At 35.6% G+C, this 26,947-nt stretch overlaps 1 protein-coding gene across 1 annotated transcript in view; it reads left to right on the top strand.

Annotated features, from left to right (window-relative positions):
* The window catches only part of LOC150108087 (multiple PDZ domain protein-like), an 859,697-nt gene that overhangs the window by 775,503 nt on the left and 57,247 nt on the right, over positions 1–26,947 (top strand). The window contains exons 29-30 of the mRNA XM_090415962.1: positions 1,673–1,744; positions 21,978–22,140. Coding sequence (XP_090272088.1) covers positions 1,673–1,744; positions 21,978–22,140 — 235 coding nt within the window. The remainder of the gene's footprint in view (positions 1–1,672; positions 1,745–21,977; positions 22,141–26,947) is intronic.

Below are 26,947 nucleotides of genomic sequence, written 5' to 3'. Positions count from 1 at the left end.
TTGGCTATCGAAGAACACATTAACAAGTAGAGATAAGAAAGTTATTCTTCTTTACAAGGCCTTGATATGCCCACAACGAGATTACTGTGCTCAACTATTGTCTCCTTGGTTTCTTGGGGATGAGGAAGTGGTGGAGAAGATTCACAGATGACTGACCAAGATGATGATGGTGAATGGTCTGTGGAATGTTCCTTATGAGGCTAGATTGATGGTAATGTGAAGTTGGTTGATAGGAGGAAAGGGGGGGGGGGGGATATGATAGAAACATTTAAGTTGCTTAAATGGTTTTATAGGATTGATTTAGAAGAAATGTTTCAGCACTTGCCTGGAGGGGCCAGAACAAGGGATCATTCCTGGAAGTTGAATAAAGGTGTGGTTAGTAGGGGTGTGAGGACTAGATTTTTTTGCTTGGATAGTTGTGAATGAGTGGAATGGGTTGCCAGAGTCGGTTGTGAATAATTTGTCTGTTAATGGATTCAAGGAGAGGTATGATAGATTGTATAGATAGTTTGGGTATCCCACAGTGAATCTTTGGACTCCATGGAGGTGCCCATACAATAATAATTATTATTATAAATGTCATATTCTTGATCTGTACATCTATCTATTACATCATTACATACTTTGCATTACATTGATGTACTATATTACATATAGTACATCATTGAAATCAGTTTTGATTTCTTAATTTATTGAATGCATTAAATTAAGCAATCCTTCATCCAGCACATGCCTAATCATGTCGTCCTCATATATTTGTGATATTTTTGTTTGTCCATATCTGTTTTCTTTTATCTTCTTTTACTTCCTTTCATATGATTCTTATTGCTTTCCAAATGCTTTTCTATCTCTAACTTTCATGTGATATGAAGCAGTTGTTAAAAAGTCTTGAAATTTTCCAACTTTGTACCATACTCTTCTTCACAACTTTCTTATCGCCCTTCTTGCGCTTTAATTTGTGCTTACATTCCTTCTAGCATGCACATTGTTGTGTGTAATACATGGCATCTCATTTTTTTCCTGATTTAAAATTCCACTTGCATTAACTATCTCTTGTTCTTCAAAATCTGTGTAATTAGTGCACATTTCTAATTTTCTTGCATCTTATTTTCCCTACAAATCCATTCAATAATGCATGTATTTCACACTACAAATGAAATTTTTTTATCTTCAAACAGTAAACTAACTACCTTCATAATAAAGTATATGTATAATGATAATACACATACTTTATTCAGGTTTATATATATAAAACCATAAAATAAACATGCACATAGGTTAGTTAATTAATTAAAAAATAACACCCACATAAAGTTAAATATTAAGAAACAGACTTTCTCCTCTCAGCAGCTACTACAGCTTACATCTTTAAGTTGCATTAAGATATCACAAGAAAGTAAGAAGTTTTGCTTGGAAAAGGGTAGGTGAGTAGAATGCATGTTCAAAGAATCTACAAGTTCATTGATGTAGAATTATTTATGGGAAGACTTGACAGCATATATATAGTTTGACTGGACTTCCTACTTCAAATCTTCTAACACTGGGAAATCATTCAGCAGTATCACAGATATATCTTAATTGCTTTTTTCTAAATTTAGAGTCACATAATTTTAAGTTTATAATTTTTAAATATTTTAAATTCAGATATTTAAAAAAAATTTATACTTATTAGGCTGGTCTCTGTGTTGGAGATATGATTTTAGCTGTGAATGAAATGCCTCTTATTGGAGCAGACTATGATACAGTGAGTAGTAAATAACATTTATTATCTAAAAAATAATATTATTTGATGTTTTCTGTGTTAATGTTTGTTGGAACCTTCAGAACAGGTTTGTATATACACATAAGCATATGCATATTCTTCTGGAAGATCACATACACACTTAATGATAATAGTTTAAAAAAGGTTAAATAGATATGGGTATTAGCCCATATAGCATTTGATTGCATGTTGATAGTTAGTTTTTGTTGAAAACTATCAACAACCCATTCATAACACATCCATGTGTGTTGGGCATGGATGATCAGTGGAAATACTAGTGGTGGCGGGCAGTAGATGGCGTTGGTGCAGTTGGTGGATTGAGTGGTATGTGTATTGTTTACATGATTAAGGTGCAAAGATGGTGGATTGTGTAGAGTGCTCTGTTATGAGTTCTTGGACTATGCAAAGGTGTCATATACTAATTCAGCCACACGTAATAATAATAAAGGAGCCTTTGTAGCTCAGCCAATATTGATGATGCTCTTTGGTTTGAATCCTGTCTTGAACACAAAGAACCTTGTGTTCTTTGTGTTCAAGACAGTACTTTTCAAGTGAAGGTGAATTAGCTGGTCTTATATGGATGTGGTAGGGTTCCCTCACTCAGAACTTGGGTTTCACATCTCACACACATGCACTGGCCAAAAGAACACACATGCAATTTAACAAGCAGTAGTTAGGTGTCTATGATGCCAAGTTACTTGGCTATGACAGGCCATTGAGCATAACACAAAATGGAAGATGGGAAATAATAATAATAATAATAAATAATAATGATGATAATTAATTACACATCTTTCAAATGAACCCAATACCCCATTATGATATCCTTAAAACAGTAACACAAAGGTATGTTTGTTACATTTGCACAACTCTATCCACAGAACTCAGTTCTGCAGCACACTTATTTAGCTGTTAGCTACTACTCCTGTGAAACAGATGAAGTGCAGTAAAACTATTTCCATTCCTGGTATCTGGCATTCATCTGAAAAGATAGGCCACAGTACTCAATAAAGATCTTTTTTTTTTAATTTCCAGTTTTCTCCCAGATCAATCTCTACTTGTAATGGTGGATGTTGTTCTCTCTTCAGACTTTCCTGTTAATACTGGTATCCCTCAGGGCTCTGTCAAATCACAAACCTCTTTCTAATTTATATAAACACCCCACTCTCATTAACTGAAAACTATTCATAGTTTGTTGATAAGTGTTGGAGAAGCTGGTGAAAATCAGGATCCAGAAATGGGTTGACAGCAGTGGTATTATCTTAGATGGACAGCATGGATTTGCTAAATGGAGGTCATATTTTAATAATCTACTTACTTTTTACAATAAGGTGACGACTTCATTGGACAAAGGAGATGGATACTCTGTAGTATACTTAGATTTTTGCAAAGACTTTTGATAGATTACCTCATGATAAGTTGATAGTCAAACCAGAACAGATGACGTTGGATAATAGACTAGTGCATAGGATTAGAGACCTTGATTAGGTCACATATGGACTACTGTGCACAGATTTGATCACCTGATTTTCAAAAGGATGAAAAGATGTTGGAAAGGGTCCAGAGGTGGTTGACTAAGATAGTTTCTGATCTCTGGAATGTTGAATATGAAGAAAGGTTGAGAAGATGCAATTTGTATACAATCTAGTGAATAGGAGGTTGAGGAGTGAAATGATAGAGACATACAAGCTAGTAAGCAGTTGCTATAGGATTAACGTTGAAGAAGTTTTTCATAAAATGTTGATCAGGGAAGAGCAAGAGCTCATTCCTGGAAGCTGTATAAGGAGGGTGTGCACCAGGGAGTGAGAAGCAGGTTTTTTGCATTCAGGGTTGTAAATGGTTTGAATGCCTTTCCTGAAAGTGTGGTGTCTGCAGAAAATTTCAACGTGTTTAAAGCAAGGTATGATGAGCTGTGTGTGTGCGACAAAAGGATCTCCTAGATGATTCTTTGACTCCATGGTATCTAAGGATAATAATAATAAATAATATCACTTTAGTGTCATCATCAACTTCCAAAAACTTGTCTTCCTTTTTCAACTCAAGACAGTACTTCTTTGCTGAAAAGTTGCTTACCCTGTATAAATACCAAATCTGATCAACTTTGGAATACTGCTGTCATATTTGGGATGGTACACCTAAAACCTCTCTAAAAATTTTGACGCTGTTCAGAAAAGGGTGATTCGGTTTATTAATGACACCTCTCTTGCAAAGTCTTCAGCCATTTTCCCATAGATCAGAGTCTGTTTTGTGTCTCTTCTACTGAATTTCTGTGGTCATTTTTCAACAGAACTACCAACCATTATGACCCCCATTTCTGCCAGATCTACAGAAATTTGAGCAACATCTGCTTGACATCCCTTTACAGTCAAATTGCATACTTACTGAACCAGTTATCCTAGTTATCTTTCATTCCATCCACTTCAATCCTATAGAAGTGGATGGAATGAAAGATAACTGGGGTAGTTGGTTCAGACCCCCCCCCCCCATTATGCATTTTCATAGGACTACAACCTCCAACATTTCAAGAATATCAACACATTACTCTACTCCTGACACCTACTTACACACACACACAGTATTTATTTACTATAGGCTCTTCTGCCTTTCATATGTGGGAGTAATATAGTATGCTGAAAAAATAAATAAATAAAACAGTACTGAATAACTACAATGATATATGTTATGGAGTTTATTAACAAAAAATATTTGTTTACATACATGATATGTACATCCACAACTATCAGTGAAATCTTGGTCAAATAAAGCATTAACAGCAGTATATTACATTCTCGAAATGGACATATTGGAGAACAAGGGTTGGGATATCTGCTGGATATATCATGTAATTTTATCCCTTAGTTCATTAAGGTTTGAAGGTGGGTCATGGTGGAATACCCATTCCTTCAACATACCCCAAATGAAGCCATCAAGTGATGTGAGATCAGGAGAACACAAAGGGTAAGGGAATTCTGTGAGCCTCGGAATGAGTCTCCCAGGTAAATAAATGTTTCGATAAATAGGCTCTAGAGCCATGCGATGTGTGACAGGTTGCTCCATCCTTTTGGAATGCCAGTGCACAAAATGGAATGTTTTTTGCACGATACGTCCTATGCAAATTCTAGGTGAATGGAACCAACACATTCTTGATGTAGCATTTGCTATTCAAGGTCACAGTTACACCACCCTCTTCAATGAAGTAGGGCCCAATTATGCCATGGCTTTGAAACCAAGCAGTGACCTTTTTTGCAGTCAAGAGATTTTTATTGGACAAATTCAGGTCTTGAGAAAACAAGAAACTTGTAGTCATCTGTTTACATGACTGCTTAAATGGAAATGTGCTTTGTCCGAGAACCAGACATTATGGAAGGATGGATCTTCATAGACCTTGGCCAGCATGCATGCATGTACAGTATTCCTGCTGTGCAGCATAATCCATTGCTGTCAAATACTGATCCACTTGAATGACTTACAAAAGGGCACTGAGCTCCTTAAGGATTCTCTGTAATGACTGCTTTGGTATCCCAAGTTATACCGCTGTTCAGCTGACTGCATTTCGGTGACTGTAAAACTTTCTCCAGCATATGCCCGTGATTCTCATTTGTGTTAACAGTTTGTGGCCTCCGTGAATGCCCTTTGCATTCCCAGTATGTCAGAACTTTTCTTTTAAGGCAATGATGACACTATTGCTTGGGGCACACTTACGGAAATGGCAACCAAACTGCTCACAAACATGCTGTAGGATTGAACTATTTGCTCTACCAACTTCGTATGAATGAAAATATTGCTCAACAATAAATGTCTTTTCTTCCAATATCAGAACCATTGCTACAGCTAAATGTAATGGCATAGGCTACACATGCTCTTCTATTAATGTGCATGCAGTCGATCGGCATATGTCATAGCACATGTACTGAAGAAGGAAGTCAAATTTCATATCACTTAGTGTTTTACCTCCATCATTTGATTCTGTAAATCAGAGTAAAATCAAAGAAAGGTGTGGAGAATACTGTCCATGGGTGTTCAGTCAATGGAGACTGAAGCAAATGAATAAGGATATATAAATGATTAATGATACACTGCCACCATGTTCTGAAACATGCAATTTCATTGTAAGTTTTGCTTAGGTTATCTATCCCCCCCACCCCAGTTGGCATAAAGTTTCATGAGTTTTCCAACATCTTCCAGATAAGCATAAATTATATTTCTGTAAGTTTAGTAAGACTGTTAAGTGATTGATATGATAAGGTGACTGACAGACAGACATGAAAGAACAATTGGTGATGCACTATCAAAGAGAAAGTGATTTGGGTTATGTCTCAGGGCCCTATACTGTTTGAATTCCTATATTTAGAAAGAAGAATATCCAGTTGTTTACTGATTCTACAAAACTTGAAATAACAATAGTTATGGAAGATGGTGTAGAGCTCCTGCATTGATTGATTGTGGGCAAAGAAAATGGCTTCCCATAGGAGGCGATCCCTTCTGGATGCTCTCTCTCTAATCATATTCTCATAGATATCTCTTTCTGCATTACAGTATGTATTTGCTTTAAGTATTTTCACAGGCACTACTTTATTAGCTGGCCACCATCATTTTTCAATTTCCTCTAAAAAAACAAGCAGTTGCTGGTCATCCATACATGGTTCAGCTTCAGGCTTACCAAGTTAATTTCTAATTCTCCTTTTCCATTCCAAGAACTATTACTGACTTCTAACTGTTCAAAAAACATCAAAGATTCCTTCTTTCTCTTAAATCACTTGCCTATGTGCACAGCACATTTGTGTTATAGGTTATTATGACTTCTCACTTGTAGGGGTTGATATGTGTGTATGTATATATGGGGCCGGCGGAAGCGGGCATGCGGCCGCTGCTACGAAGGTGCACCGCCAGCGCACGGTTCATAATTTCATTTTTAAGAAACAAAATTTTTATCATAAAAACAAAAAATTCTTAGAATGATCAATAATAAAATAAGGCCGGATACACTGAATAAAAATTTTAAAAAATTGTATATTGCCGCCTCTTTGATCAGCCAGCTGTTTACACTTTTGCAGCGAGAGCAGGCTAAATACTTGCCTGCAGAATGTTGTGTCTACTGCAGTCTATCTAAAATGAAACAGTGAATGGTTTTTATGTGCAGAAACGAATTTTCGTACAAAACATTTGTTGATAGTTAACCAGTCATATGGTATGCTTTTCAGTAGGCTACTGACAGTAGCACGGTGTGGACTATTATTTCGTCTCTGTGTTGTGTTGTGTAATAATTTCTTGTGGGTATAAAATAGAAATGGAATCAAAAATTAAAAAAAAGTTATCCAGTGCACAAAATCATACACGTCCTGCTGCGAAAGAATCAGATATTAAGAAACAAACTGGGGCTCTTAATAAATTTGTTAAAATATTAAAATATTCTGATGCAGATTGTAGCCAACTCGATACATCAGAAATCAGAGGTGAAAAACCGTGCACATCATCCAGTTTTCATGAAAGTACTATTGCAACTATTGAAGAAGATAACAAGACGCATGATTTACATGAAAATCATTTAGGAGAAGATTTAGTTGTAGTTGACCACGAAACTAACACGTTGTTAGTGTCTGTAAATTTAGAAGATCCAGGTGAATGGGAAAATATTGATGAAAAATTACGAGTTGTTTTAATTGAAATGGGGCCTGTTCAAAAGAAAAATATAATATATCACAGAGATACATAGTCGTAAATTTGGCGACACGTATTATAATAGAAAAATGGAAAACGGGGAGCTCGTGCCAAGAACATGGCTCATTTACTCCGAAACTTTAAATTCTGCTTTTTGCTTTTGTTGCAAACTTTTCGCACCTACCGAATCAAGTAGTCTTGTAGAAGGTTATAACGATTGGAGAAATGTAAGTACAACTTTGCATAGACATGAGACTAGTTTAACTCACATGAAAAATTTCTTAAAATGGAAGGAACTTGATAAAAATTTAAAAAACAAAACTACTATTGATTGCCAGACTCAAAGCATGTATGAAATGGAAAAGAAACATTGGACGAGTGTTTTAGAATGCTTGATTGAAATTATGAAATTGCTTGGTAGCCAAAATTTAGCTTTTTAGGGATCATCTGATAAATTATATAAAAGGAATAACAGCAATTTTTTAAAATTAGTCTAACTGTTTGCGAAGTTTGATCTCGTAATGGAAAATAATGTTGAAAGGGCCCTACAATGAAACAACAGAGTACACTATTTGAGTAAAGTCAGTCAAAATGAAATATTACTTTAAGTAATGCAATCAGGGATACAATTTTATTATCAATTCGAAAATCTAAATATTATTCCATAATTGTAGACTGCACACCTGATGCAAGTAAAACAACAAATGACCATTATTGTTTGCTTTGTGTCCTGTGATAATGGAATTGTCAAGATCAGGGAAAAAGTTTTAGGTTTTGCAGATATATCAGATTCAAACGGACGTGGTTTATGTGCAACAATAATGGAACAACTGGAAAAATGGAACATTCCCATTGAGGTCAAGGGTATGACAATGGGGCAAATATGAAAGGGAAAAAATATGGGCTCCAAAATTTGCTTTTGAACAATAATCCTCGAGCTTTTTACCTGCCATGTACTGCTCATACTCTAAATTTAATCATTAACAATGCAGCCAAAGTGAATGCAGATACAATTAGTTTCTTTGCAATAATTCAAGAAATATACAATTTCTTTTCATTCTCTTACAAATGTTGGGCAATCCTTTTAAAGTTTGTAAAAAATTAACATTGAAATAGCCATCAGAAACGCATTGGGAAAGTAAAATTAATGCAATCCGTCCTCTACGATATCAGTTAAGAGAAATTTACAATGCACTTTTTGAAATTTTAAATGATGGAAATTTTAATAAAGAAACTCAGCATGAAGCACAAATATTATGTGCTAAAATAAAGGACTACAAATTTATTTGCTCTCTTATAACTTGACATGATTTACTTAACAGAATAAACCCGGTGAGTAAAATGCTTCAAAACAAAAATATGAACATTACACTTGCTTTAGAATCTACACTTGCTTTAGAATCTATCGAAAACTTAAAAATATTCTTACAAGAGTATCGATCAGATACAAATTTTAAAGAAGTTCTAAAAACGGCGAGAGAACTTAGTGAAGAGGTGGATAGAGAACAAGAATTTAAAACTGGTACAGAAGTTCGATGATGAAAGAAGACAAGACAATTTGACTACGAGCATCATGACGGAACGCCAGAAGATAAATTTAGAGTGAATGTGTTTTATACACTTCTAGATGTTGCAATGTGTTCGTTAATAGAACATTTTGAACAAATAAAAACATATTATGATCACCTCAATTTCTTGTATAGATTACTACAAATTAATAACAAAGATTTACGAAAAAATTGTGACGATTTAGAGATTCTCTTGAAGGATGGCGACAATAAAGACGTAAATGCAATAGAACTATATGACGAGTCGTGCTTTCCGGGATATTTTTCGGAAGGATAATTTAAATATTATTATTATTATTATTATTACGGGTATCTCCATGGAGTCAGTAGACTCATCGCGGGAGACCCAAACTAGCAAAACAATATCTGTCATATCTCTTCTTGAATTCATTTACAGACGAAGAGCTCACAACTAAGTCAGGCAATGAATTCCACTCATTCACCACCCTCCAGGCAAAAAACCTTGTTCTGACACCTTTGTTAACCACACTCTTCTTTAATTTCCAGAGATGACCTCTTGTTCTTCCATCACTATCACACAGCTGAAACATTTCCCCTGCATCAATCCTATAAAAACCTTTTAGTAATTTGAATGTTTCTATCATATCCCCTCTTCTTCGTCTATCAACCAATCTCTGCAATCCACAAGCTCTCAATCTATCAATGTAGGGAGCATTTTTTATATCACTCACCAACTTGGTCACTCTTCTCTGAACCCTCTCCACAGCCTCCTCATCTCCAAGGAATCCAGGTGACCAGACCTGAGCACAGTAATCCAAATGTGGAAGTATCAATGCTTTATAAAGGGGAATAATAACCTCTTTATCTCTGGATGTCAGTGTGTTCCTCAACAACCAAGTAATCCTATGTGCAATCTTGGACACCTTAGCAATGTGTCCTCTGAACTTCATCTCCCTATCTACCAATACCCCTAAGTCCCTAGCCTCATCAATCTCTTGGAGTACCTTTCCATCGATGTAGTACACAGCTGGTAATCTTTTAATCCAAAAATGCATGACTTTACACTTTTCCACATTGAACTGACATCCATTTTCTTTTGCCCATTTTACCAGCTTATTTAAATCCTCCTGCAAACTTTCAACATCAGCTTGATTTTTTATTGCACTACACAACTTTGCATCATCAGCAAACAACTGAATATCTCCCTTTAAGCCATTTCCTATATCATTTATATACAAATTAAACAACATTGGCCCAAGCACAGAGCCCTGAGGCACACCACTGGTCACCTGCCTCATTCTGGACTCGGCTCCTCCATACACCACCTTATGGTATCTCTCCCTGAGCCATTCTCCTATCCATATCACCAATTTAATATCCATTCCCATCTGCTCCAATTTGCGTAACAGTGTTCTATGGGGTATCCTGTCAAAAGCCTTAGCAAAATCCAGAAGTACCACTGTGTAGCCAGTTCCTTGTCCAACTCAGATGTTATTCTATTATGAATAGTTAATAGATTGCTAAGGCAGGATCTACCTTTAACAAAACCATGTTAGCCTCTATAGAGTATCATATCCTGATCCACCCATTCTTGAATTTTGTCTTTAACCAACTTTTCCAATACTTTTACCACTACTCCTGAGATGGTGATTGGTCTGTAATTCAATACCGCAGTTTTAGAGCCACCCTTATGCAAAGGAACCACTTTGCCTAACTTCCACTCCCTAGGGACCATACCAGAGTTCAAACTTGAATTAAATATCCAGGTAAGAGGGGTTGACAATTCATTTGCACATTCACGCAACACACGAGCTGATATTCCATCTAAGCCTACCGCAGTGTTTGCATTTAAGTTTTGCAATATATTTAATACCTCTGATTCTTTAGCTTCAATTCTCACATTAGGTATTGCTATAGGTATAGAGATATCCTCACTTGGGTGATAGACTTTTGAAAAGTGATCACTCAGTAACTCGACTATTACATCTGATTTTGTCACCTCAATACCATCAGCACCCACTAAGGTTATCCTTCCGAAGTCATTCTTCCTCTTACTTGCCACATAGCAGAAGAACTCTTTGGGATTACCCTTGATCTCTTTGGCTAAGGTCTTCTCATAATCTGATTTAGCTTTTCTTACTATGCTGGTAACCTTCCTAGCTTGAGCCTTGTACTGCTCATGGGTGTCCTGATCGCCTTTCTCCTTGTAAATTCTCCATAACATTTTCTTTTTTTGCAGTTCAAGCTTGATACTACTGCTCATCCATCTAATGCCTGCCTTGTTTGACCTCCTGACCATGGGGACACAATCTGATATTGCTTTCCTCAGATACCCGCTGATTTTATCCCAAGTACTGCTAACATCTTTCCCTTGCAATATGTTCTGCCATGGGATGGCTGCAAGCTCACTCTGAAGCTTGTTATAATTGCCTAACCTGTAGTTCCGTACATACCCCTTCTTAATAGAAAAATCCACAGATTTTGCAACCTCCCAAGTCAATACCACATGATCGCTTTCACCAACTGGAGGTAACGAGGACACCTTACTTTTGCACATAACCTCAGAACCAATAACCAGGTCCAACACTCTCACACCACGTGTCCCTTCAGTTACGTGCTGTTTCAAGTAATTATCTCATAGAAGATGTATGAACTCCATTTCCTTTTTGCTACGTGATATTTCCTCCTTCCAATTGATATCACCATAATTAAAATCCCCCATAATAATCACTAAGACTTCACTCATTGCACTAAGTTGCTGATGCATGAATTCAATATCTCCCCCCGTACTCCCTGGCCTATAGCAGCATCCAACTGTATATTTGGTTGCATTGGTCACTATTTCGCACCAGACTGCCTCAAATGAACTCTCATTCACATGTCTATCATCATGATATACTACTTTCTTTGGCTGCAACACATCAGCTATCATCAACAGTACTCCTCCTCCTGTTCTATCTTCTCTATCCTCCCTGAAAATACTGTACCCATCACATTCAATTCCAGTGACCACATCTTCTGCTGACAGCCAAGTTTCACTAATGCCTACAACTTTTGGTGAGATTTCACTGACTAATGCCAAAAATTCTTCTCTCTTATTTCGAATGCTTCTAGCATTGGTATACAAAAATTGCAGATTCTCTCTAGATCTTGTACCGGCTTTAGAACTGAAATATAAGTCACTAACTACCGTAGTCCTATGCCGATTTTTATCCCCTCTCTTCTGCAATTTATTCTGCCTATAAGGATCAATAGATACACAATCCGTGCTAAAGTTTCTCTCTCTTACACTCAACCTTTTCAATATTAGTTTCCCTGCCCAATAACTTCAACCTGTTCAGAAAACAATAACTTCTTCAATCGCTTATGTCCTTCCATGTTAAGATGCAGTCCATCTCTAGCATACAACTGCCTTTTTCCTTCAAACACACTCCAAACATCAACAAACTCCAGACCTCTTTTTCTGCACATTCTTGCAATCATATCATTCATTATCATTGCTCGTCTACTTAACTCGTAATTGTCAAAACGAGGCAGCACACACACTATTCTCCCATTGACACTTTTCCTCTTCACAATATCTAATAATGTTCTTAAATCTTTTCCTACCCGATTTATACTACCTCTCAGGTCATTCGTACCCACCATAACTATCATCTTGTCTGCTTCATGCCCTCTCTTTATTGCTAAAGCCACTCTTTCTATTGTCCCATCAGCCAAGCACTCCTCATGCATACCACTCTCCATACCCTTAATCATAGAATCACCATATATTTTAGCACTCTTAACTTCATTCAAGTCCACACTCATGGACTAATTCTCTACACTATTCAGCATGACTCTCCCAGCTTCATTACTCAACTCTCTATTACTTACCCCCCCACTCTCACTACATCTCATTTCTTCTAGGCCACTTGTGGTTTTATTATGTTGACTCCCAATCACTCCCATACTATTTATTACTAAATCATTCACCAAAGACTCACCCATATGTAATCCTGTTCTAGTTACTTCAGCTAAAGTAATCTCTATAGTCCTAATTTCTCTGTTTAACACATTAAACTCAGCTTTAACTTCCAGTATCTCCTTACCGATCACTTCCACTTCCTCATGAAGAAGATGAAGGTCATTTTTCATTTTCATAAACTCCCGCCGAAGTTCTTCCGCTATGGTCCCGATGTCAGCTTCCATTCCTAAAATATTCAAAAGCCCTTTTAATATTCTTAATTTTATTGTGTCCAATAACTTATATTTCCATAACTTTTCAATTGCTTTAAAAATACTATTAACCTTACCTGTTTAGTGTAGCGACTGGTGAACTTTCCTTTTCCAAGTTGAAATTTATTAAAACCTACTTAAGAACAAATATGTCACAAAAAAGGCTTGTTAGTTTGTCGTTAATAGTTATTGAAAATGATATATGTGTGGAGTTAGATGTTAAGACCATTATTTCTAATTTTGTGAATATGAAATCAAAAACTTTGAAATTTTAATAAAAAAATTTCAAGTATATTTATGTAATTTAATTTATTTTCTGTTATTCTGTAAAGGTGTTATTTTTTGAATACTTATATTAAATGTTCTAATTATTTCTGAATTCTTTTCTTATTTTTTCATCTATCTTGAGTTTCTTTTATTTTCCTAAAAGATAGTTCCACTTATAAAAATTATTAAAAAAATTTACAAGTTACTAAGAATTTAGTAACTTGTAAAATGCAAGAATTTTTTCAACTTTAATTCAAATAAATTTTAACTTTAATTTGTCCTGTCCTGTCCTGTCCTGTGTACACACACATAAAGCAACTTGCAAGTCAACATTTCAAAAATTTTGTGGTAGTTCTAGAAGAGTGGTTGATAACATTTTTTTTTTGAGTGAACAATCATTTTTCATGTCTGGACATTTCATCATTGCAAAATATTTCCCAGATATACGTAGAAAAAAAAAATTTCCCATATAGGAAATATTTTATATATTATTTAATATTTTAATTATATTTAGCTTTCTGAAAATTTTTATTCCACACAATAGTTGTTGATATTCTTTCTTACTACAGACTGTGTGGATGGAATATTGATTGTTACAGAACTGGGATAGGATGGTTAGGGAGAAAAAGCATCATATTTAAGGAGAATAGTTTTATCTAATATTTATAGTTAACTATTCACATATTCTTATTATTCCTATTAACTATTCTATTGATAGGAAGAATAGTTATTAGAGAGAATAAAATATTTAAGAATAGTTAAGGAGAAAGGGCACAATATTTAAGAATATTTATTTATCTAACCTTTCACTATTTTTCTGTTCTGCACATTTAGACATCCATCCATGTGTGATATCTTTTTTTATCTGAACTAATTCAGAAGGTAATAAATTTAGTTTAATCCTTTATCCAAGTGTGAGCAAACAAAGTTTGCACCTGAAAGTATCTTCAGGACTGGGGTAAGGTGGTACAACACCAGGGTGACTCCTTGCAAAGGTGGAGCAAGCTACCAACACTCCTATCTCAGTATCTCCCATAATGCAAAACACATCTCTTTGCAGATATGTCTAATGTTATGCATTAAGGGAAGGGCCACTACCCAGACTAGTTTCGACCTATTTTGAGGTCTCTTCAGTGGGAACCAGGCTAAGTGGAGATATCAGTCAGAAGCATTAGCAAGGTCATCTCTACCTATCGGAGTTGCCAATTGGTGTGCCACCTTTTTAATAAATTACTCTGGATTTAGAGGAAGATGTTGAAAGTTTATTTTTCACTTGGTTAGAATATGATAAATTTAGTTTAATCCTTTATCCAAATGTGAGCAAACAAAGTTTGCGCATGAAAGTATCCTCAGGACTGGGGTAAGGTGGTACAACACCAGGGCGACTCCTTGCAAAGGTGGAGCAAGCTACCAACACTCCTATCTCAGTATCTCCCATAATGCAAAACACATCTCTTGCAGATATGTCTAATGTTATGCATTACGGGAAAGGCCACTACCCAGACTAGTTTTGACCTTTATTGAGGTCTCTTCAGTGGAAGCCAGGCCCAAGTGGAGATACCAGTCAGAAGCATTAGACATATCTGCAAGGAGATGTGTTTTGCATTATGGGAGATACTGAGATAGGAGTGTTGATAGCTTGCTCCACCTTTACAAGGAGTCACCCTAGTGTTGTACCACTTTACCCCATCCTGAAGATACTTTCAGGTGCAAACTTTGTTTGCTCACACTTGGATAAAGGATTAAACTAAATTTATTATATTCTAACCAAGTGAAAAATAAACTTTCAACATAATTTATAAGGTGATGTGTGTCGGTTATTGAATAGACGTGCATTTTGAAAATGACTCCAATTTTCTTTCATATGAAAGACATGTTGTATGCTGCTGTCGTTTACAGAGCTAGTTTAAGATCATAGGTTCGCTTTTGAGTGATTATATTAAAGAAAATGATAATAAAATTATGTAAGTCCTATCATCATTATGTAAATCAGCATAAGCTAAATTGCCATCTGCAGGTGCAATATTAGTTGTTATCTTTTCCTCCAATACTAGTATTTTATAACACTAAGAAATTTTATATTAAAAAAAAATTCAGTTAATGCCTTTTATTCATGTATAGGGAGTAAGCGAGGCCGTTTTAGCCCTATCTAACTTTTGGAGACTGAGTGGGCAATTAAATCTCCATAGGCAGCCAATCAGAGATAGCTGGCCTTCACTAAGTTAATCGCCATGCAGCAAAGAGATGGCTAACAAATGCTGCCATCTCGTGGTCCCTAACACAATATTTTTAATGTCTGAAAATAGTGTGGGTTCAGTGTTCGATCTTCTTGAGTTTATGGGACAAAAAACCCGAGTTTCCAGGAGAAAAAAACCGCTTGCCCATGCCAGAGATCAACTAACTTTGGAACCGTTCCAAAAAAAAGGCTTAGAAAATGTGCCTCTAGTCGGTGACTAGCCTTAAACCCAAGCCTTCATTTTGTGCGGTCAAGCGACGTGAAGTGCAAACGCAACTTCCACTGAGCTATATAAGTTGCTATTTAGTCTTATTTACTGAAAAAAAATATATAGAGAGAGAGAGAGAGAGAGATGCATGCTCCCAAAGTGAAATAAGTAATTTATTCCTTCTCTTGTAAAATGTTCAAAAATAAACTGCAATCAGAAATATGATGTCGTTAATAACCAACTAGATAGCGTACCCTCTCCCACCAATAAGCTGTGGATTTGAAACTTGCAATGGGTATGAATGTTTGTAATTGTTTTGGTTTTTTGGTAAGAAATGAATTTTGTCATCCGATGTGAGACCACAGCACTTCTTATTGGAGGCCTGAAGTGGCTTGAGTTGTTTCCATGTTTGGTCATGGAATTTGAGCAGGATTACCGAACAAAGTTAAAATGAATAAAAATTACCACAAAACTAAAATTAGGAAACTCACCAGTCAATGAATATGATACTTTCATTGTATAAGAATAAAAATATTATGAAAATCTAATTAAAATCTAAACAAATAATGCATAAATACATAAAAAAATCCTATATTTTGTGAAATTTATTTTGCAGAAATGTCTTTGAACTGCCATTTTTGATCCCATTCAAAAAAAAAAAAAAAAAAAAGAGTGCACCTTAGCTAAAGCTGGGAGGAAAGGGTGCAGGAGTTTTTAAAAAATAGAATAGAGAGGGAAGGTTTTACTTTTCATATATTAGTATCAATGCAATATCATTTCAATTTTCTAGCGAATAATGTTTTCAGTAAACTTTTTCTGCAGTGAATAGTTCCCACAATGAATTTTCCCCATGATGAATTTTCCCACAATGAATTGTCCATGAACTGCCATATTTGATCCTATTCAAAAAAAAAATTTTTTTTTAAAATCCAAAGAGCTGCACCTCAGGCTAAAGCTGGGAGGAAAGGGTGGGGGAATTTTTAAAAAATAGAAGAGAGAGGGAAGGTGTTTTATTTAAAAAAAATATGTATTCTGCAATGTTATTTATTAATACTGAAAAAATGTAACAAACATCCATTTAGGTACAAATTAATGTAACTTTTGCAGCAACTTGTTCAAAAAGTCTCTCATCAGCAATTATGCTATAATTTTCATCTTTAAACATGCTGAGAGACTCCAATCTTCAGAGGATTTCTTGATTTATTTATTAAAAATTAATAAATAATTGATATTAATAATAAAAAAAATAACAAATTACATGCCAGCTTGGTTGGCCAAGTGGTTAGCGTATCTGCTCTACAGCCAAAAGATTGTGGGTTCAAATCCCACCGTGGGCATTTATGTTTGTGATTGTCTGCAAAACTAATAGTAGTAGATGGTAGATGGCACTTGTGTAGATGATCATGGTAGTTACGGTTTGTTGTAGTTGGCGGATTGAGTGGTTGAGACAGAGTTGTAGAGTAGGTGCCCTCCCTTGATGAGTCTTTGGACTCCCTGTGGGTTTCACATAATAATAATGATAACCACAGTAGTTAACCTTAATGAAAATATAGATATTTTGTACTGAAAATACAGTATATCATCAGTGTGTAGAAACAAGCAAATCAAAGAACAGGAACACAGGGGTGCATACAACAATTAGTTTACCAATTAAAAATGATTGTTGGCAAGCTAGAAATTAACATATTAATAAATAATATTAAAACTATTTTTGATTTTTACATAAAATTAATATTAATTTTATGTAAACATCAAAAATAGTTTTAATAAAAACCAGTAAACCAGTTGTTGTATTCCTGTTCTTTGATTTGCTTATTTCTGCATGCTGATGATGTACTGTTATTTTTCAGTATGAAATACCTGCACTTTCAATAAAGTTAATTACTGTTGTTATCATGTAATTTGTTGTTCATATTATGCCACAGGCATAATTTTAATCTTTTAAAGATTAAAAAAAATAAAAATGAATAAATAGTTCATGTTCAAAAATATTTTCTCACAGAAATATGTCAAATCAAAAACTGATAGAAGACCAAATGCAATTATTTTCCAATTTATGTACATGTCCTATAAGTTACTCTATGCATCAAACACATGGATATTCTTTTGTTCCTGTTTTAACTATTTTATACCCACCACCCGCCACAATAATTAAACGAGCTAAACTGAGAAGTGTGGCTGATCCAGTAAGATGGAATTTCTCTATTGCCACATGGATGTTCTTTCAAAATGTCCATACCTGTCTGAGATGCAGTTAACAAACAGTGGATGTTACTGGATTTTCTTTCTATAACAGTAGTCCATAATGACTAATGGCACACAGTCAAACTATCAGTAGTTTCTATAAACTAGACATTAGATTGATCTGAATTATTTGAGTCATGCACAAAGGGGTCATGTGTTAGCATTCAAAAGGATGCTCAACAAGCAAAAGGCTGCACTAAGCAAATTGTGTTTGAAGGAAGCTCTTTTCGTGAAGGAAAAAGTTGCAAACTTGAATGTCTTGTAATGTCTCAAAAACATCATCTAGATGATTTTATATGGGGAAGAATTATTGGAAACCTTGAAGGACACAGAATTACTGATATTGCAAGAGAGGTTTGGATTCTCACATAGCATTGTATCCAGTCTCTGGGTAGTGTTTCAAATCAATGGAATGTGTTCCAGATGTTTGCTAAGAGGTCACCCTCACTCTACCATGAAGTATGAAGACAGATTTTTGGTTATAACAGTAAAATGCAAGTGACACAACATGGCAAATCATCTTGTAAGTTAGCTTCATTCAAGCACAGGTACATGGATATCTTGACAAACTGTGACAACACATCTGCACCAAATAGGCCTGTGGTCTGTGTCCCTTTATCTACAGCTCATCATAGAACACGTTTTCGGTGGTGTTGTGTCCATAAAAATTGGACAAGACATGAATGGGCTAATGTATTCTTTTCTGATTAGTCATTTTAGTCTTTCCTCCGATTCTAGACAACTTGATCTGACATGAAAGTGGAACTTCTTACCATCGCTAGAATGTTTTTAGAAGGGTAGATACAACTGTTCTGGGATCAGGGTTTGAGCAGGCATTATGCTTAATGAATGCGCCCAGCTAAAAGTGCTGGGAAAAGGGACTATGACTGGGGAACAATATTACGTATAAATTCTTCAACATCGTATTCGATTGTTTTGTGGTGTTTCTAGTGGTAAGACTTATACGTTGGTTAGACATAACTGGTAATTAATTTACGGAATTAGCAACGCATATAAAGTAAATTAATTAAAGATAACTTTAATGAATCACTTCTATATTTCGACAATGTCACATTGTCATCTTCAGGAACATAAAGATATGGTATGTGCACTAAAGGAACTAACAAAGCAAATGAGGAAGAAATTAAGACACTAATTTTGTTCCTAAAGTCCTAATGGTGCCCTCTTGCGGGCTAATTTGGTAGTCTTGGCCGTTGGGCTGAAGTTCTCATAATGAAAGTCTCCCAAATTTGGGGCAGTTTCATGCACCCAAATTTGTTGAGGTTAGGAACGTTTTTTAGAGCTGCTGAAGATTCTTTGAATAATCTTTCGTATTTAAACTTGCTGCGATGGATTATTTTTGTCTTCTTCCAACGAATTGTATGGTGGGTATCTAAGGCATGGTCTGCCAGCCCAGAGCGGCTGTACTGGTGAAACCGGATGTAGTCTTGGTGTTCTGAAATCCTGATATTTGTTGTTCTGCCTGTTTGGCCAAAGTAGGACAATTTGCAGCTGCAAGGGACCTGGTATACACCAGGTAGGTCTAGGGGAAGTGGTTGGTCTTTGGTAGAGCGGATAAGGGATGCCAACATTTTATATGGTCTGTAACAGGAAGTAAGGTCATATTTCTTGAGGATATTAGTAATTTTTTCAGAGGTGCCCTGGATGTAGGGGATAGTGATAGACTTGGTGTAGTCTTTATTGTTGAGGGGGGGAGGGGGGTTGTGGTTTTCATGTTTTAGTATTTTTTGGATTTTTTTGGGGTTATAGCCATTGGCTAAGAAAGTGTTGAGGATGTGGTTTAGTTCCATAGTCAGGGTCTTGTCATCTGAGCAGATTAATTTTGCCCTGTTATATAGTGTTTTTATCACCCCATATTGTTGTGGGGGGGGGGTGAGATTGCTGGTGAATGTATCTGCCAGTGTGGGTGGGTTTTCTGTAAACAGAGAAAACCAAAGATCCATCAAGCTGGCGGGTGATTAAAGTGTCTAGGAAGGGGAGGGTGTTGTTTTCCTCTTTTTCTAAGGTGAACTGGACTCTGGGATGTTGGTTGTTTAAGTGTGTTAGGAAGGAGTGGAGTGAGTCTGAGCCATGTGGCCAAATAGCAAACACATCATCCACATAACGAAGCCAAATAGTGGGTTTTTGTGGGGCGGAGTTTAAGGCTTTTTCTTCAAATGTCTCCATAAAGAAATTGGCCAAGGGTGGGGAAAGTGGTGAACCCATGGCTGTCCCCTCTATCTGTTTGTAGAACTTTCCTTGCCAAACGAAATAGCCTGAGTTCATTGTGAACTGAAATAGAGCTGAGATATCGGGAGGGCACCATTAGGACTTTAGGAACAAAATTAGTGTCTTAATTTCTTCCTCATTTGCTTTGTTAGTTCCTTTAGTGCACATACCATATCTTTATGTTCCTGAAGATGACAATGTGACATTGTCGAAATATAGAAGTGATTCATTAAAGTTATCTTTAATTAATTTATTTTATATGCGTTGTTAATTCCGTAAATTAATTACCAGTTTTGTGGTGTTGTAGGTGAATAATTCATTTTTATGGATGATAATGCTACACCACGTTGTACACGAGAAATGGAGACACTTCTGAAGACCGATAATATTAATCAAATTGAGTGGGCAGCATGCTCCCCAGATCTTAACCCATAGAACACATTTGGATGTGAAATTCCCCTCCAGAACACAACAATGCCTTGCCCTGAAGGAGGAATGGACTCTGAATGAACTCCTGTTCACTTGGTACTAAGCATGGTACGACATTGTGAGAGCTGTAATGCAGTTTGAGGTAGACATATGCCGTACTGAAATGCCTCTGCATAGTTTTTTGTAAGCACTTTACACTAATTCTGTTAACTATTGTACATACATCCTTAGGAAATTTTTAACATTTTGCCAAAAATGTATTTCAATTTAATTTGTACAAAATTTATAACACATTTCTTGTGTAATATAATTTATTTGTGCTGGCAATAAATTTATGTCCACATTTGGCTGTAGTCATGAAAATTTTTTTTCATATACATGTAAAAATGTAGTTCGTCCTTAGCTTTTGGACACCATTATATATAATGAATATGTAATTTTACTGACAAATGTGCAATTGTAATCTAACAACACCCACTGCAGAACTAGCATTCTTTCTTCATCATATCCATCTATAAATACCAAGTGCGTGTGTGTATATATATTGTGATTATGATTGTATGTTCCCCCACCGCTGGGTAAAGGCCTCTCCCATGGCAAGAGAGTTGGATCTACTTCTCCCATGGTGACCCACTCCATCTTGGGAGAGTGTATGTATGAAATATATCTATAATTTTATGAATGAATGTCTGAAGATGAAAGACATAAACATCCATGTCCACAGTGGGATTCTAACCTGCAGCCTTTTGACTGAAAAGCAAATACACTAACCACTTATATTATAGCTATATCATAGCTATAATATAAGATGACTCATGTAATCTTACTACAAATGTACAGTTGTAATCTAACTATAACCACTGGAGAACTAACATTCTTTCTTTCTTTAGCTAATATCATATCCATGTATAAACACCAAGGAAAGCTAATAATTCACAATAATAGTAACATGAGAGAGGAATATACACAAACCATTGTGTGAACCTAGAAACAAATGAGTTGGGACAGATATCTAAAGAATCCTTTATAATGCATTTTGAAATGGCTATAAAACATAAACTTTAAATGAATAATTAAAATGTCAGATTTCTAGGTTAAAATGCTCTTTTGTAGAATAATTAGACATGTCTAATTACCTTTACTAAAAAACATTAAATCTCAGTTAACAGAATGATCATCTATTTTACTCTTGTGAAGGTTGCATCTATTCTAAAAAAAGCTGAGGGACCAATCACTCTCATTGTGGCAAATCCAAATCGCACCAGTGAACCAGTTACACAAGAGAAACAACATATTCCAAATGGAAATGCTTGTCAGACAGTAGAAATAAACATTAAGGAAGAATCCATTCCTAAAGATGGTAAGATTTTTTTTTCCTGCAATATGCTAGAAAATATGCTTATGTTAATTCCTTTTTTTTTATTTCATGATTTCACTGTATTCTTCTAAAATGTACCTTAGTTCATTCTTTTAAACAAGAAAAAAAAAAAAAGTACAACATTAAAATTATCACTCTGAATAAGCCAAGTGTTCAAGAAGTTATTGAAGTTATTATATAATACCTCCATGGAATCATGATACTCATCATAAGAGGTCTCTCTTAGACAAACTAAAGCTATCATACCATATTCTCAGGAAATACATTCCATGCACTATCTGCTTTCCATACTAAAAAGCTGTCTCATCAGTTTCTTTTGCAACTTCTAGGGATGACCTCTTGATCTCTTGTTCCTTCTCCTTATTCCATTCTATCATACATCATTCCTTTTCCGTCTAATAAATACTACTTGACACCTTAAATATCTCAATCATCTCATCCCTGCATCTTCTATCTACCAAACTCGCATTGCATGCATTGGATTCTGTCCTTGAATCCAATGTTCTGCAGTTCCGTTATCATTTTGTTATCCTTCTCTAGATTGAATTTTACAACAATCTTCTGTGTTGTCTTCACAACTTTTGCAATATTTCCTACGATCAAATTTCTCTAGCAAAGAACACTTTCTTCCTCCATCTCTCTAGTATAGTAATGCCAATAGGATATGCAACCTTCAATCCCAAATTTCCAACCATACATTTAATTGCATTAAACTAATATCCCCATTTGTCAACCTTTCTAGCTTATTCAAATCCTGAAGAATTACATCAAAAATATGTTGGTTAGTTATAAAATTTTATACATAATGTCTGATGTCATGTCAATTAAAAAAATTTAATGCTGTTGATCTTTTGAGATCAGGCTGGGTATTCATCGCACTAGTGATGTGCTAATTATAATTAGCAGTTGCAAAGGATAACAGTGATAATTATCGCTGTTGGCCTTTATTTGGGGTTATTAAGCCAGGTTGGTTAGCCAAGTGATTAGCGTATCCACTCGCCAACCCACAGATTGCTGGCTCATGCTGTTATAGACATGGAAGTCTGTCATTCTCTTTAGGTAGTGATGAATTTCACCACTTGATGTGAGACCACCACTCCCTTACTTATTTGGAAACCTGGAGTGGCTTGAAATAAGTTTCATGTTTGGTCTCTAGAGTAGTTACTGGAATATAATAAAATAAAATTTTTAAAAATGCGAAATATATCCAAAAATAATACAAAAAGTTAATAAAACAGGAGCGGAAATAAATAATAGAATAATAAGAATTATGTTATGCTAATTGCAGGAAATTAAACTCAGTTACAAACATTACTACATGCATTTAATAAAGCAGCAAAATTATATAATATGAAGATATCAAAAACTAAAACAAAATGTATGACAATATCACAAGAACCACAAAGATGCAAATTAGAATTGGAAGGTACTATTATCGAACAAATAACAAATTACAACTGAACTGGGAAGGAAGGCTACATCTAGAAGTCAGAGAACAAGTTGCAAAACCTGCAAGAATATTAGGATGTTTGAATGAAACAAACAATATGGAAAAATAAACATCTTAGAGTAGAGACAAAAACCAGAATTTATAGAAGAATAACTATTTTATTCTTCAGGATGATACCCAATTGTTTATTGCTTGTATTTCACATTGTTTTCTTATATCAGTATTTTTTATTTTATCTAGTCTAGTTTTATTTACTATTTTTCTTAACATATTCATTTCACCTGTGTTTATCATTTGTCTTGTTTTCCTAGTGTCTGGTCTTGTTTCTGCATTATATGTCATAATAGGCCTGATTAGACAGATAAGGAATTTTTCTGGTAGACTTGTTGGGTCAAGGCTCCACATTCAACGTGGGTATGTACTGCCACACCCTTAAGAAACTGCGTTGTGAGATCTAGAATAAACAACATGGCATGCTTACCAGGGGCACTGTTTTGATTCATGATGACGCCCACCCACACATGGCCAGCGTAGCACAACAACTTCTTGCCACCTTCGGCTGGGAACAATTCCATCATCCCCCATATAGTCCTGACCTCACGCCAAGCGACTTTCACCTGTTCAAACATCTGAAATCTTTCCTTGGTGGCTAGCGGTTTCAAGACGACGAGGTCAAAGAATCAGTCAATATGTGGTTTGCATCACAGGTGGCACCCTTGTATGATGAAGATATATAACTCTTGGTGCCCCATTATAAGTGCCTGAACAATGATGGAAATTATGTAGAAAATTAGTGAAAGATGTCTACTTTAATTTCCAATAAAGTTTTTTTTGTAAGTATATTTTTGTTTCTCTGACAGCCCATCGGAACTTACTTTCTGGACGTCCCTTGTATATACATATATAGAACTGATAAAAAAACAGAATAAAAATCCATAGGCCCACCCACAGCATGAATGGTACTATAATTTTACAAAAACATTTGTGGGTGGAAACCACATTAAAAAATAAATAAATAAATAAAATAAAAAATTTTAAAAACTTGAGATGCTGAAGGTTTAAAGCTAGATAACTGGGAGAAGATCTCCACTTAGCCTTTTAAGGAATTCAGAAAACTGACGAGAGCTTCTGACCTAATCCGGTCATCAGTCTTCACCTACTTGTGATTCACTCCATTAAATAGGCATCTACATGGATATGGAATGGATGAGGGTGAACAGGCAAATTGGAATTTATTCAACCAGTGATGCTCAGTTAAACAAGGCTCCCACCATTTTCATTAAAACCAGAGTGAACAATGAAAACACAGAACAAACCACAACTCAGCATTATCAGATTTAAAAATAGGCATCATCAGTCAGTGAAAAAAAAGAAATCAAGCTCGAAGAATGATGTACAACAGTTGGAGTCAGATCCCTCCATGTCAGGTACCTGTTGATGGTGGCGGGGGCTCTCACTCTCAGTAATAGTGCTGGCTCATTTCAATCTTCCTCATTTTTTTGCTTTTCCTCCCATATTCTTCACTCTAATTCTCCTTCTCTTGAATCTTTTTTACTATCGTGTCTTCTGGACCACTATCACTAAGATCCAACACTTTGCCATTATGTTTGCTATGCAGTGTGTAATCTGTGGATATTTGGGGGGGGGGGGGTCGGTTCTGGTAGTCTTGCACTACTGTGGTCTCTCCTTCATCAAGATGAGCAGTCATGGATGGTCTGTCCAGAATCAATCAGCTAGTATGTGTGTCTTCACGGGTCTCCTACCCAATGGTCCAAGGATGTGGCTCAAGGCATGATGTGGTACTGTTATGGCATCCACTTCCATTTCACGTTCAAGTGCATTTATTGCTTACCAGATAGTGAATGTCTGTGGGAGCTCTGGTGTAAAATAACTTGAGCTCAAAATGAGTTCTTCATCCTCAAATTTTTCAGGACCCTCACAAGGTTCCAGCCAAGTATAGATAGCATAGATACATCATTTGATAACAGAAATAAGCAACAGAAGATATACGCAAGTATATAAATGTACCAGTGTTCATCCTCCATGTGTCAGATGAAAATCCAATATGGAAAATTTTCCTTCTTTATTCAAAGAAGCATGACAGGACTGGCAGGCTCTCTCAGAACAGTTAAGAAATTATACTCTGATGATTTTCTTGTGGAAATGTCAGTAAAACTTAAAAAACTACTCAGAACAACATCAGTTGTTCTGAGTAGTTTTTATTATATATTAACAATATAATAATACTGTTATATATATGTTATATATATATATATATATATATATTATATTAACACTAAACTCTTCTAGAGAAGGGATATCAGAATGCAATTTTCTGGATGTTCCAAATGAGGAAATATGTTCAGAGCTTAAAAATCAAGGATTAACAGTTATGAGGTGCATTTTGATACATGAGGATGTCTCCAACCAGGAACATCATCCTTACTATACACCCAAACCTCCAACATCTGTAAAAACTGGTTATCTCAGCTGTCCTGTTACTTTGTTCATCTCTCATCCACTGAGATGCTTTAAATGCAGGCATGTCCAAACCTGTGCCCGATGCTGCATTTATGACCATGATAATAAATCTTGTTCTGTGAAGAAAACTAAATGTGTCAATTGTTAGGGAGATCATCAAGCCTCCTCCCATGCATGTCTGCAGTGAAAGATGAAAAAGAAATACAAAATATATCATATCAGGATGCAAATAGGAAGTTAGCCATTGCCACTACATCTGTCCTGTAAGCCTGTTATGCTGAGAATGTCGTAGTTAAGAAAACATCAAAAGCATCTTAAACATATATATCTATTCCACCATCTGATGATTTCATTATATCTGAACTTTATAATCATGCTTTTCTGTGGAATACATCAGTCTTACTCCTGAAACAACTTCAAAAAGTTTCTCTTTTGATGAGAACCCGCTTGTTAAGAAAGTTACAGCAAGGATATTACTGAAAGATAAAACACCACACACTCCCACAGAAAAAATGGATACTTCTGTATCCACCAAAAGTAAACTTAATTCACCAAATGATCCTGACATTTTTCCAGAGGAAGAGATGGATGCTGGCCGTCCATACTTCCCTAAATCAATAGCTAAATATAAGCCTGATAAAAGTAAGCCCTCAACTATTAGATAGTTCCACAAAGTCAAAAAGAATAGGATAAATTTTACAGGGGAATTGTCATGATTTTCCCCAAAATATCGATATCAAGGTTCTACTGTAGAAAAACAAACCCTTCTGTTTTTGTCTGCAGGAAAGTTATTTAAAACCCAGTAAGGTGGACCCCCACCTTAAGACATTTCACTGTTGTTTATAAGAAAAGAAGTGG

This window comes from Typopeltis vanoorti, chromosome 3 (assembly GCF_054136105.1).
Source record: "Typopeltis vanoorti isolate ZY-2024b chromosome 3, IOZ_Tvanoo_1.0, whole genome shotgun sequence".
NCBI classification, from domain to species: domain Eukaryota; kingdom Metazoa; phylum Arthropoda; class Arachnida; order Uropygi; family Thelyphonidae; genus Typopeltis; species Typopeltis vanoorti.
This window is presented reverse-complemented; position numbering and strand designations above follow the sequence as displayed.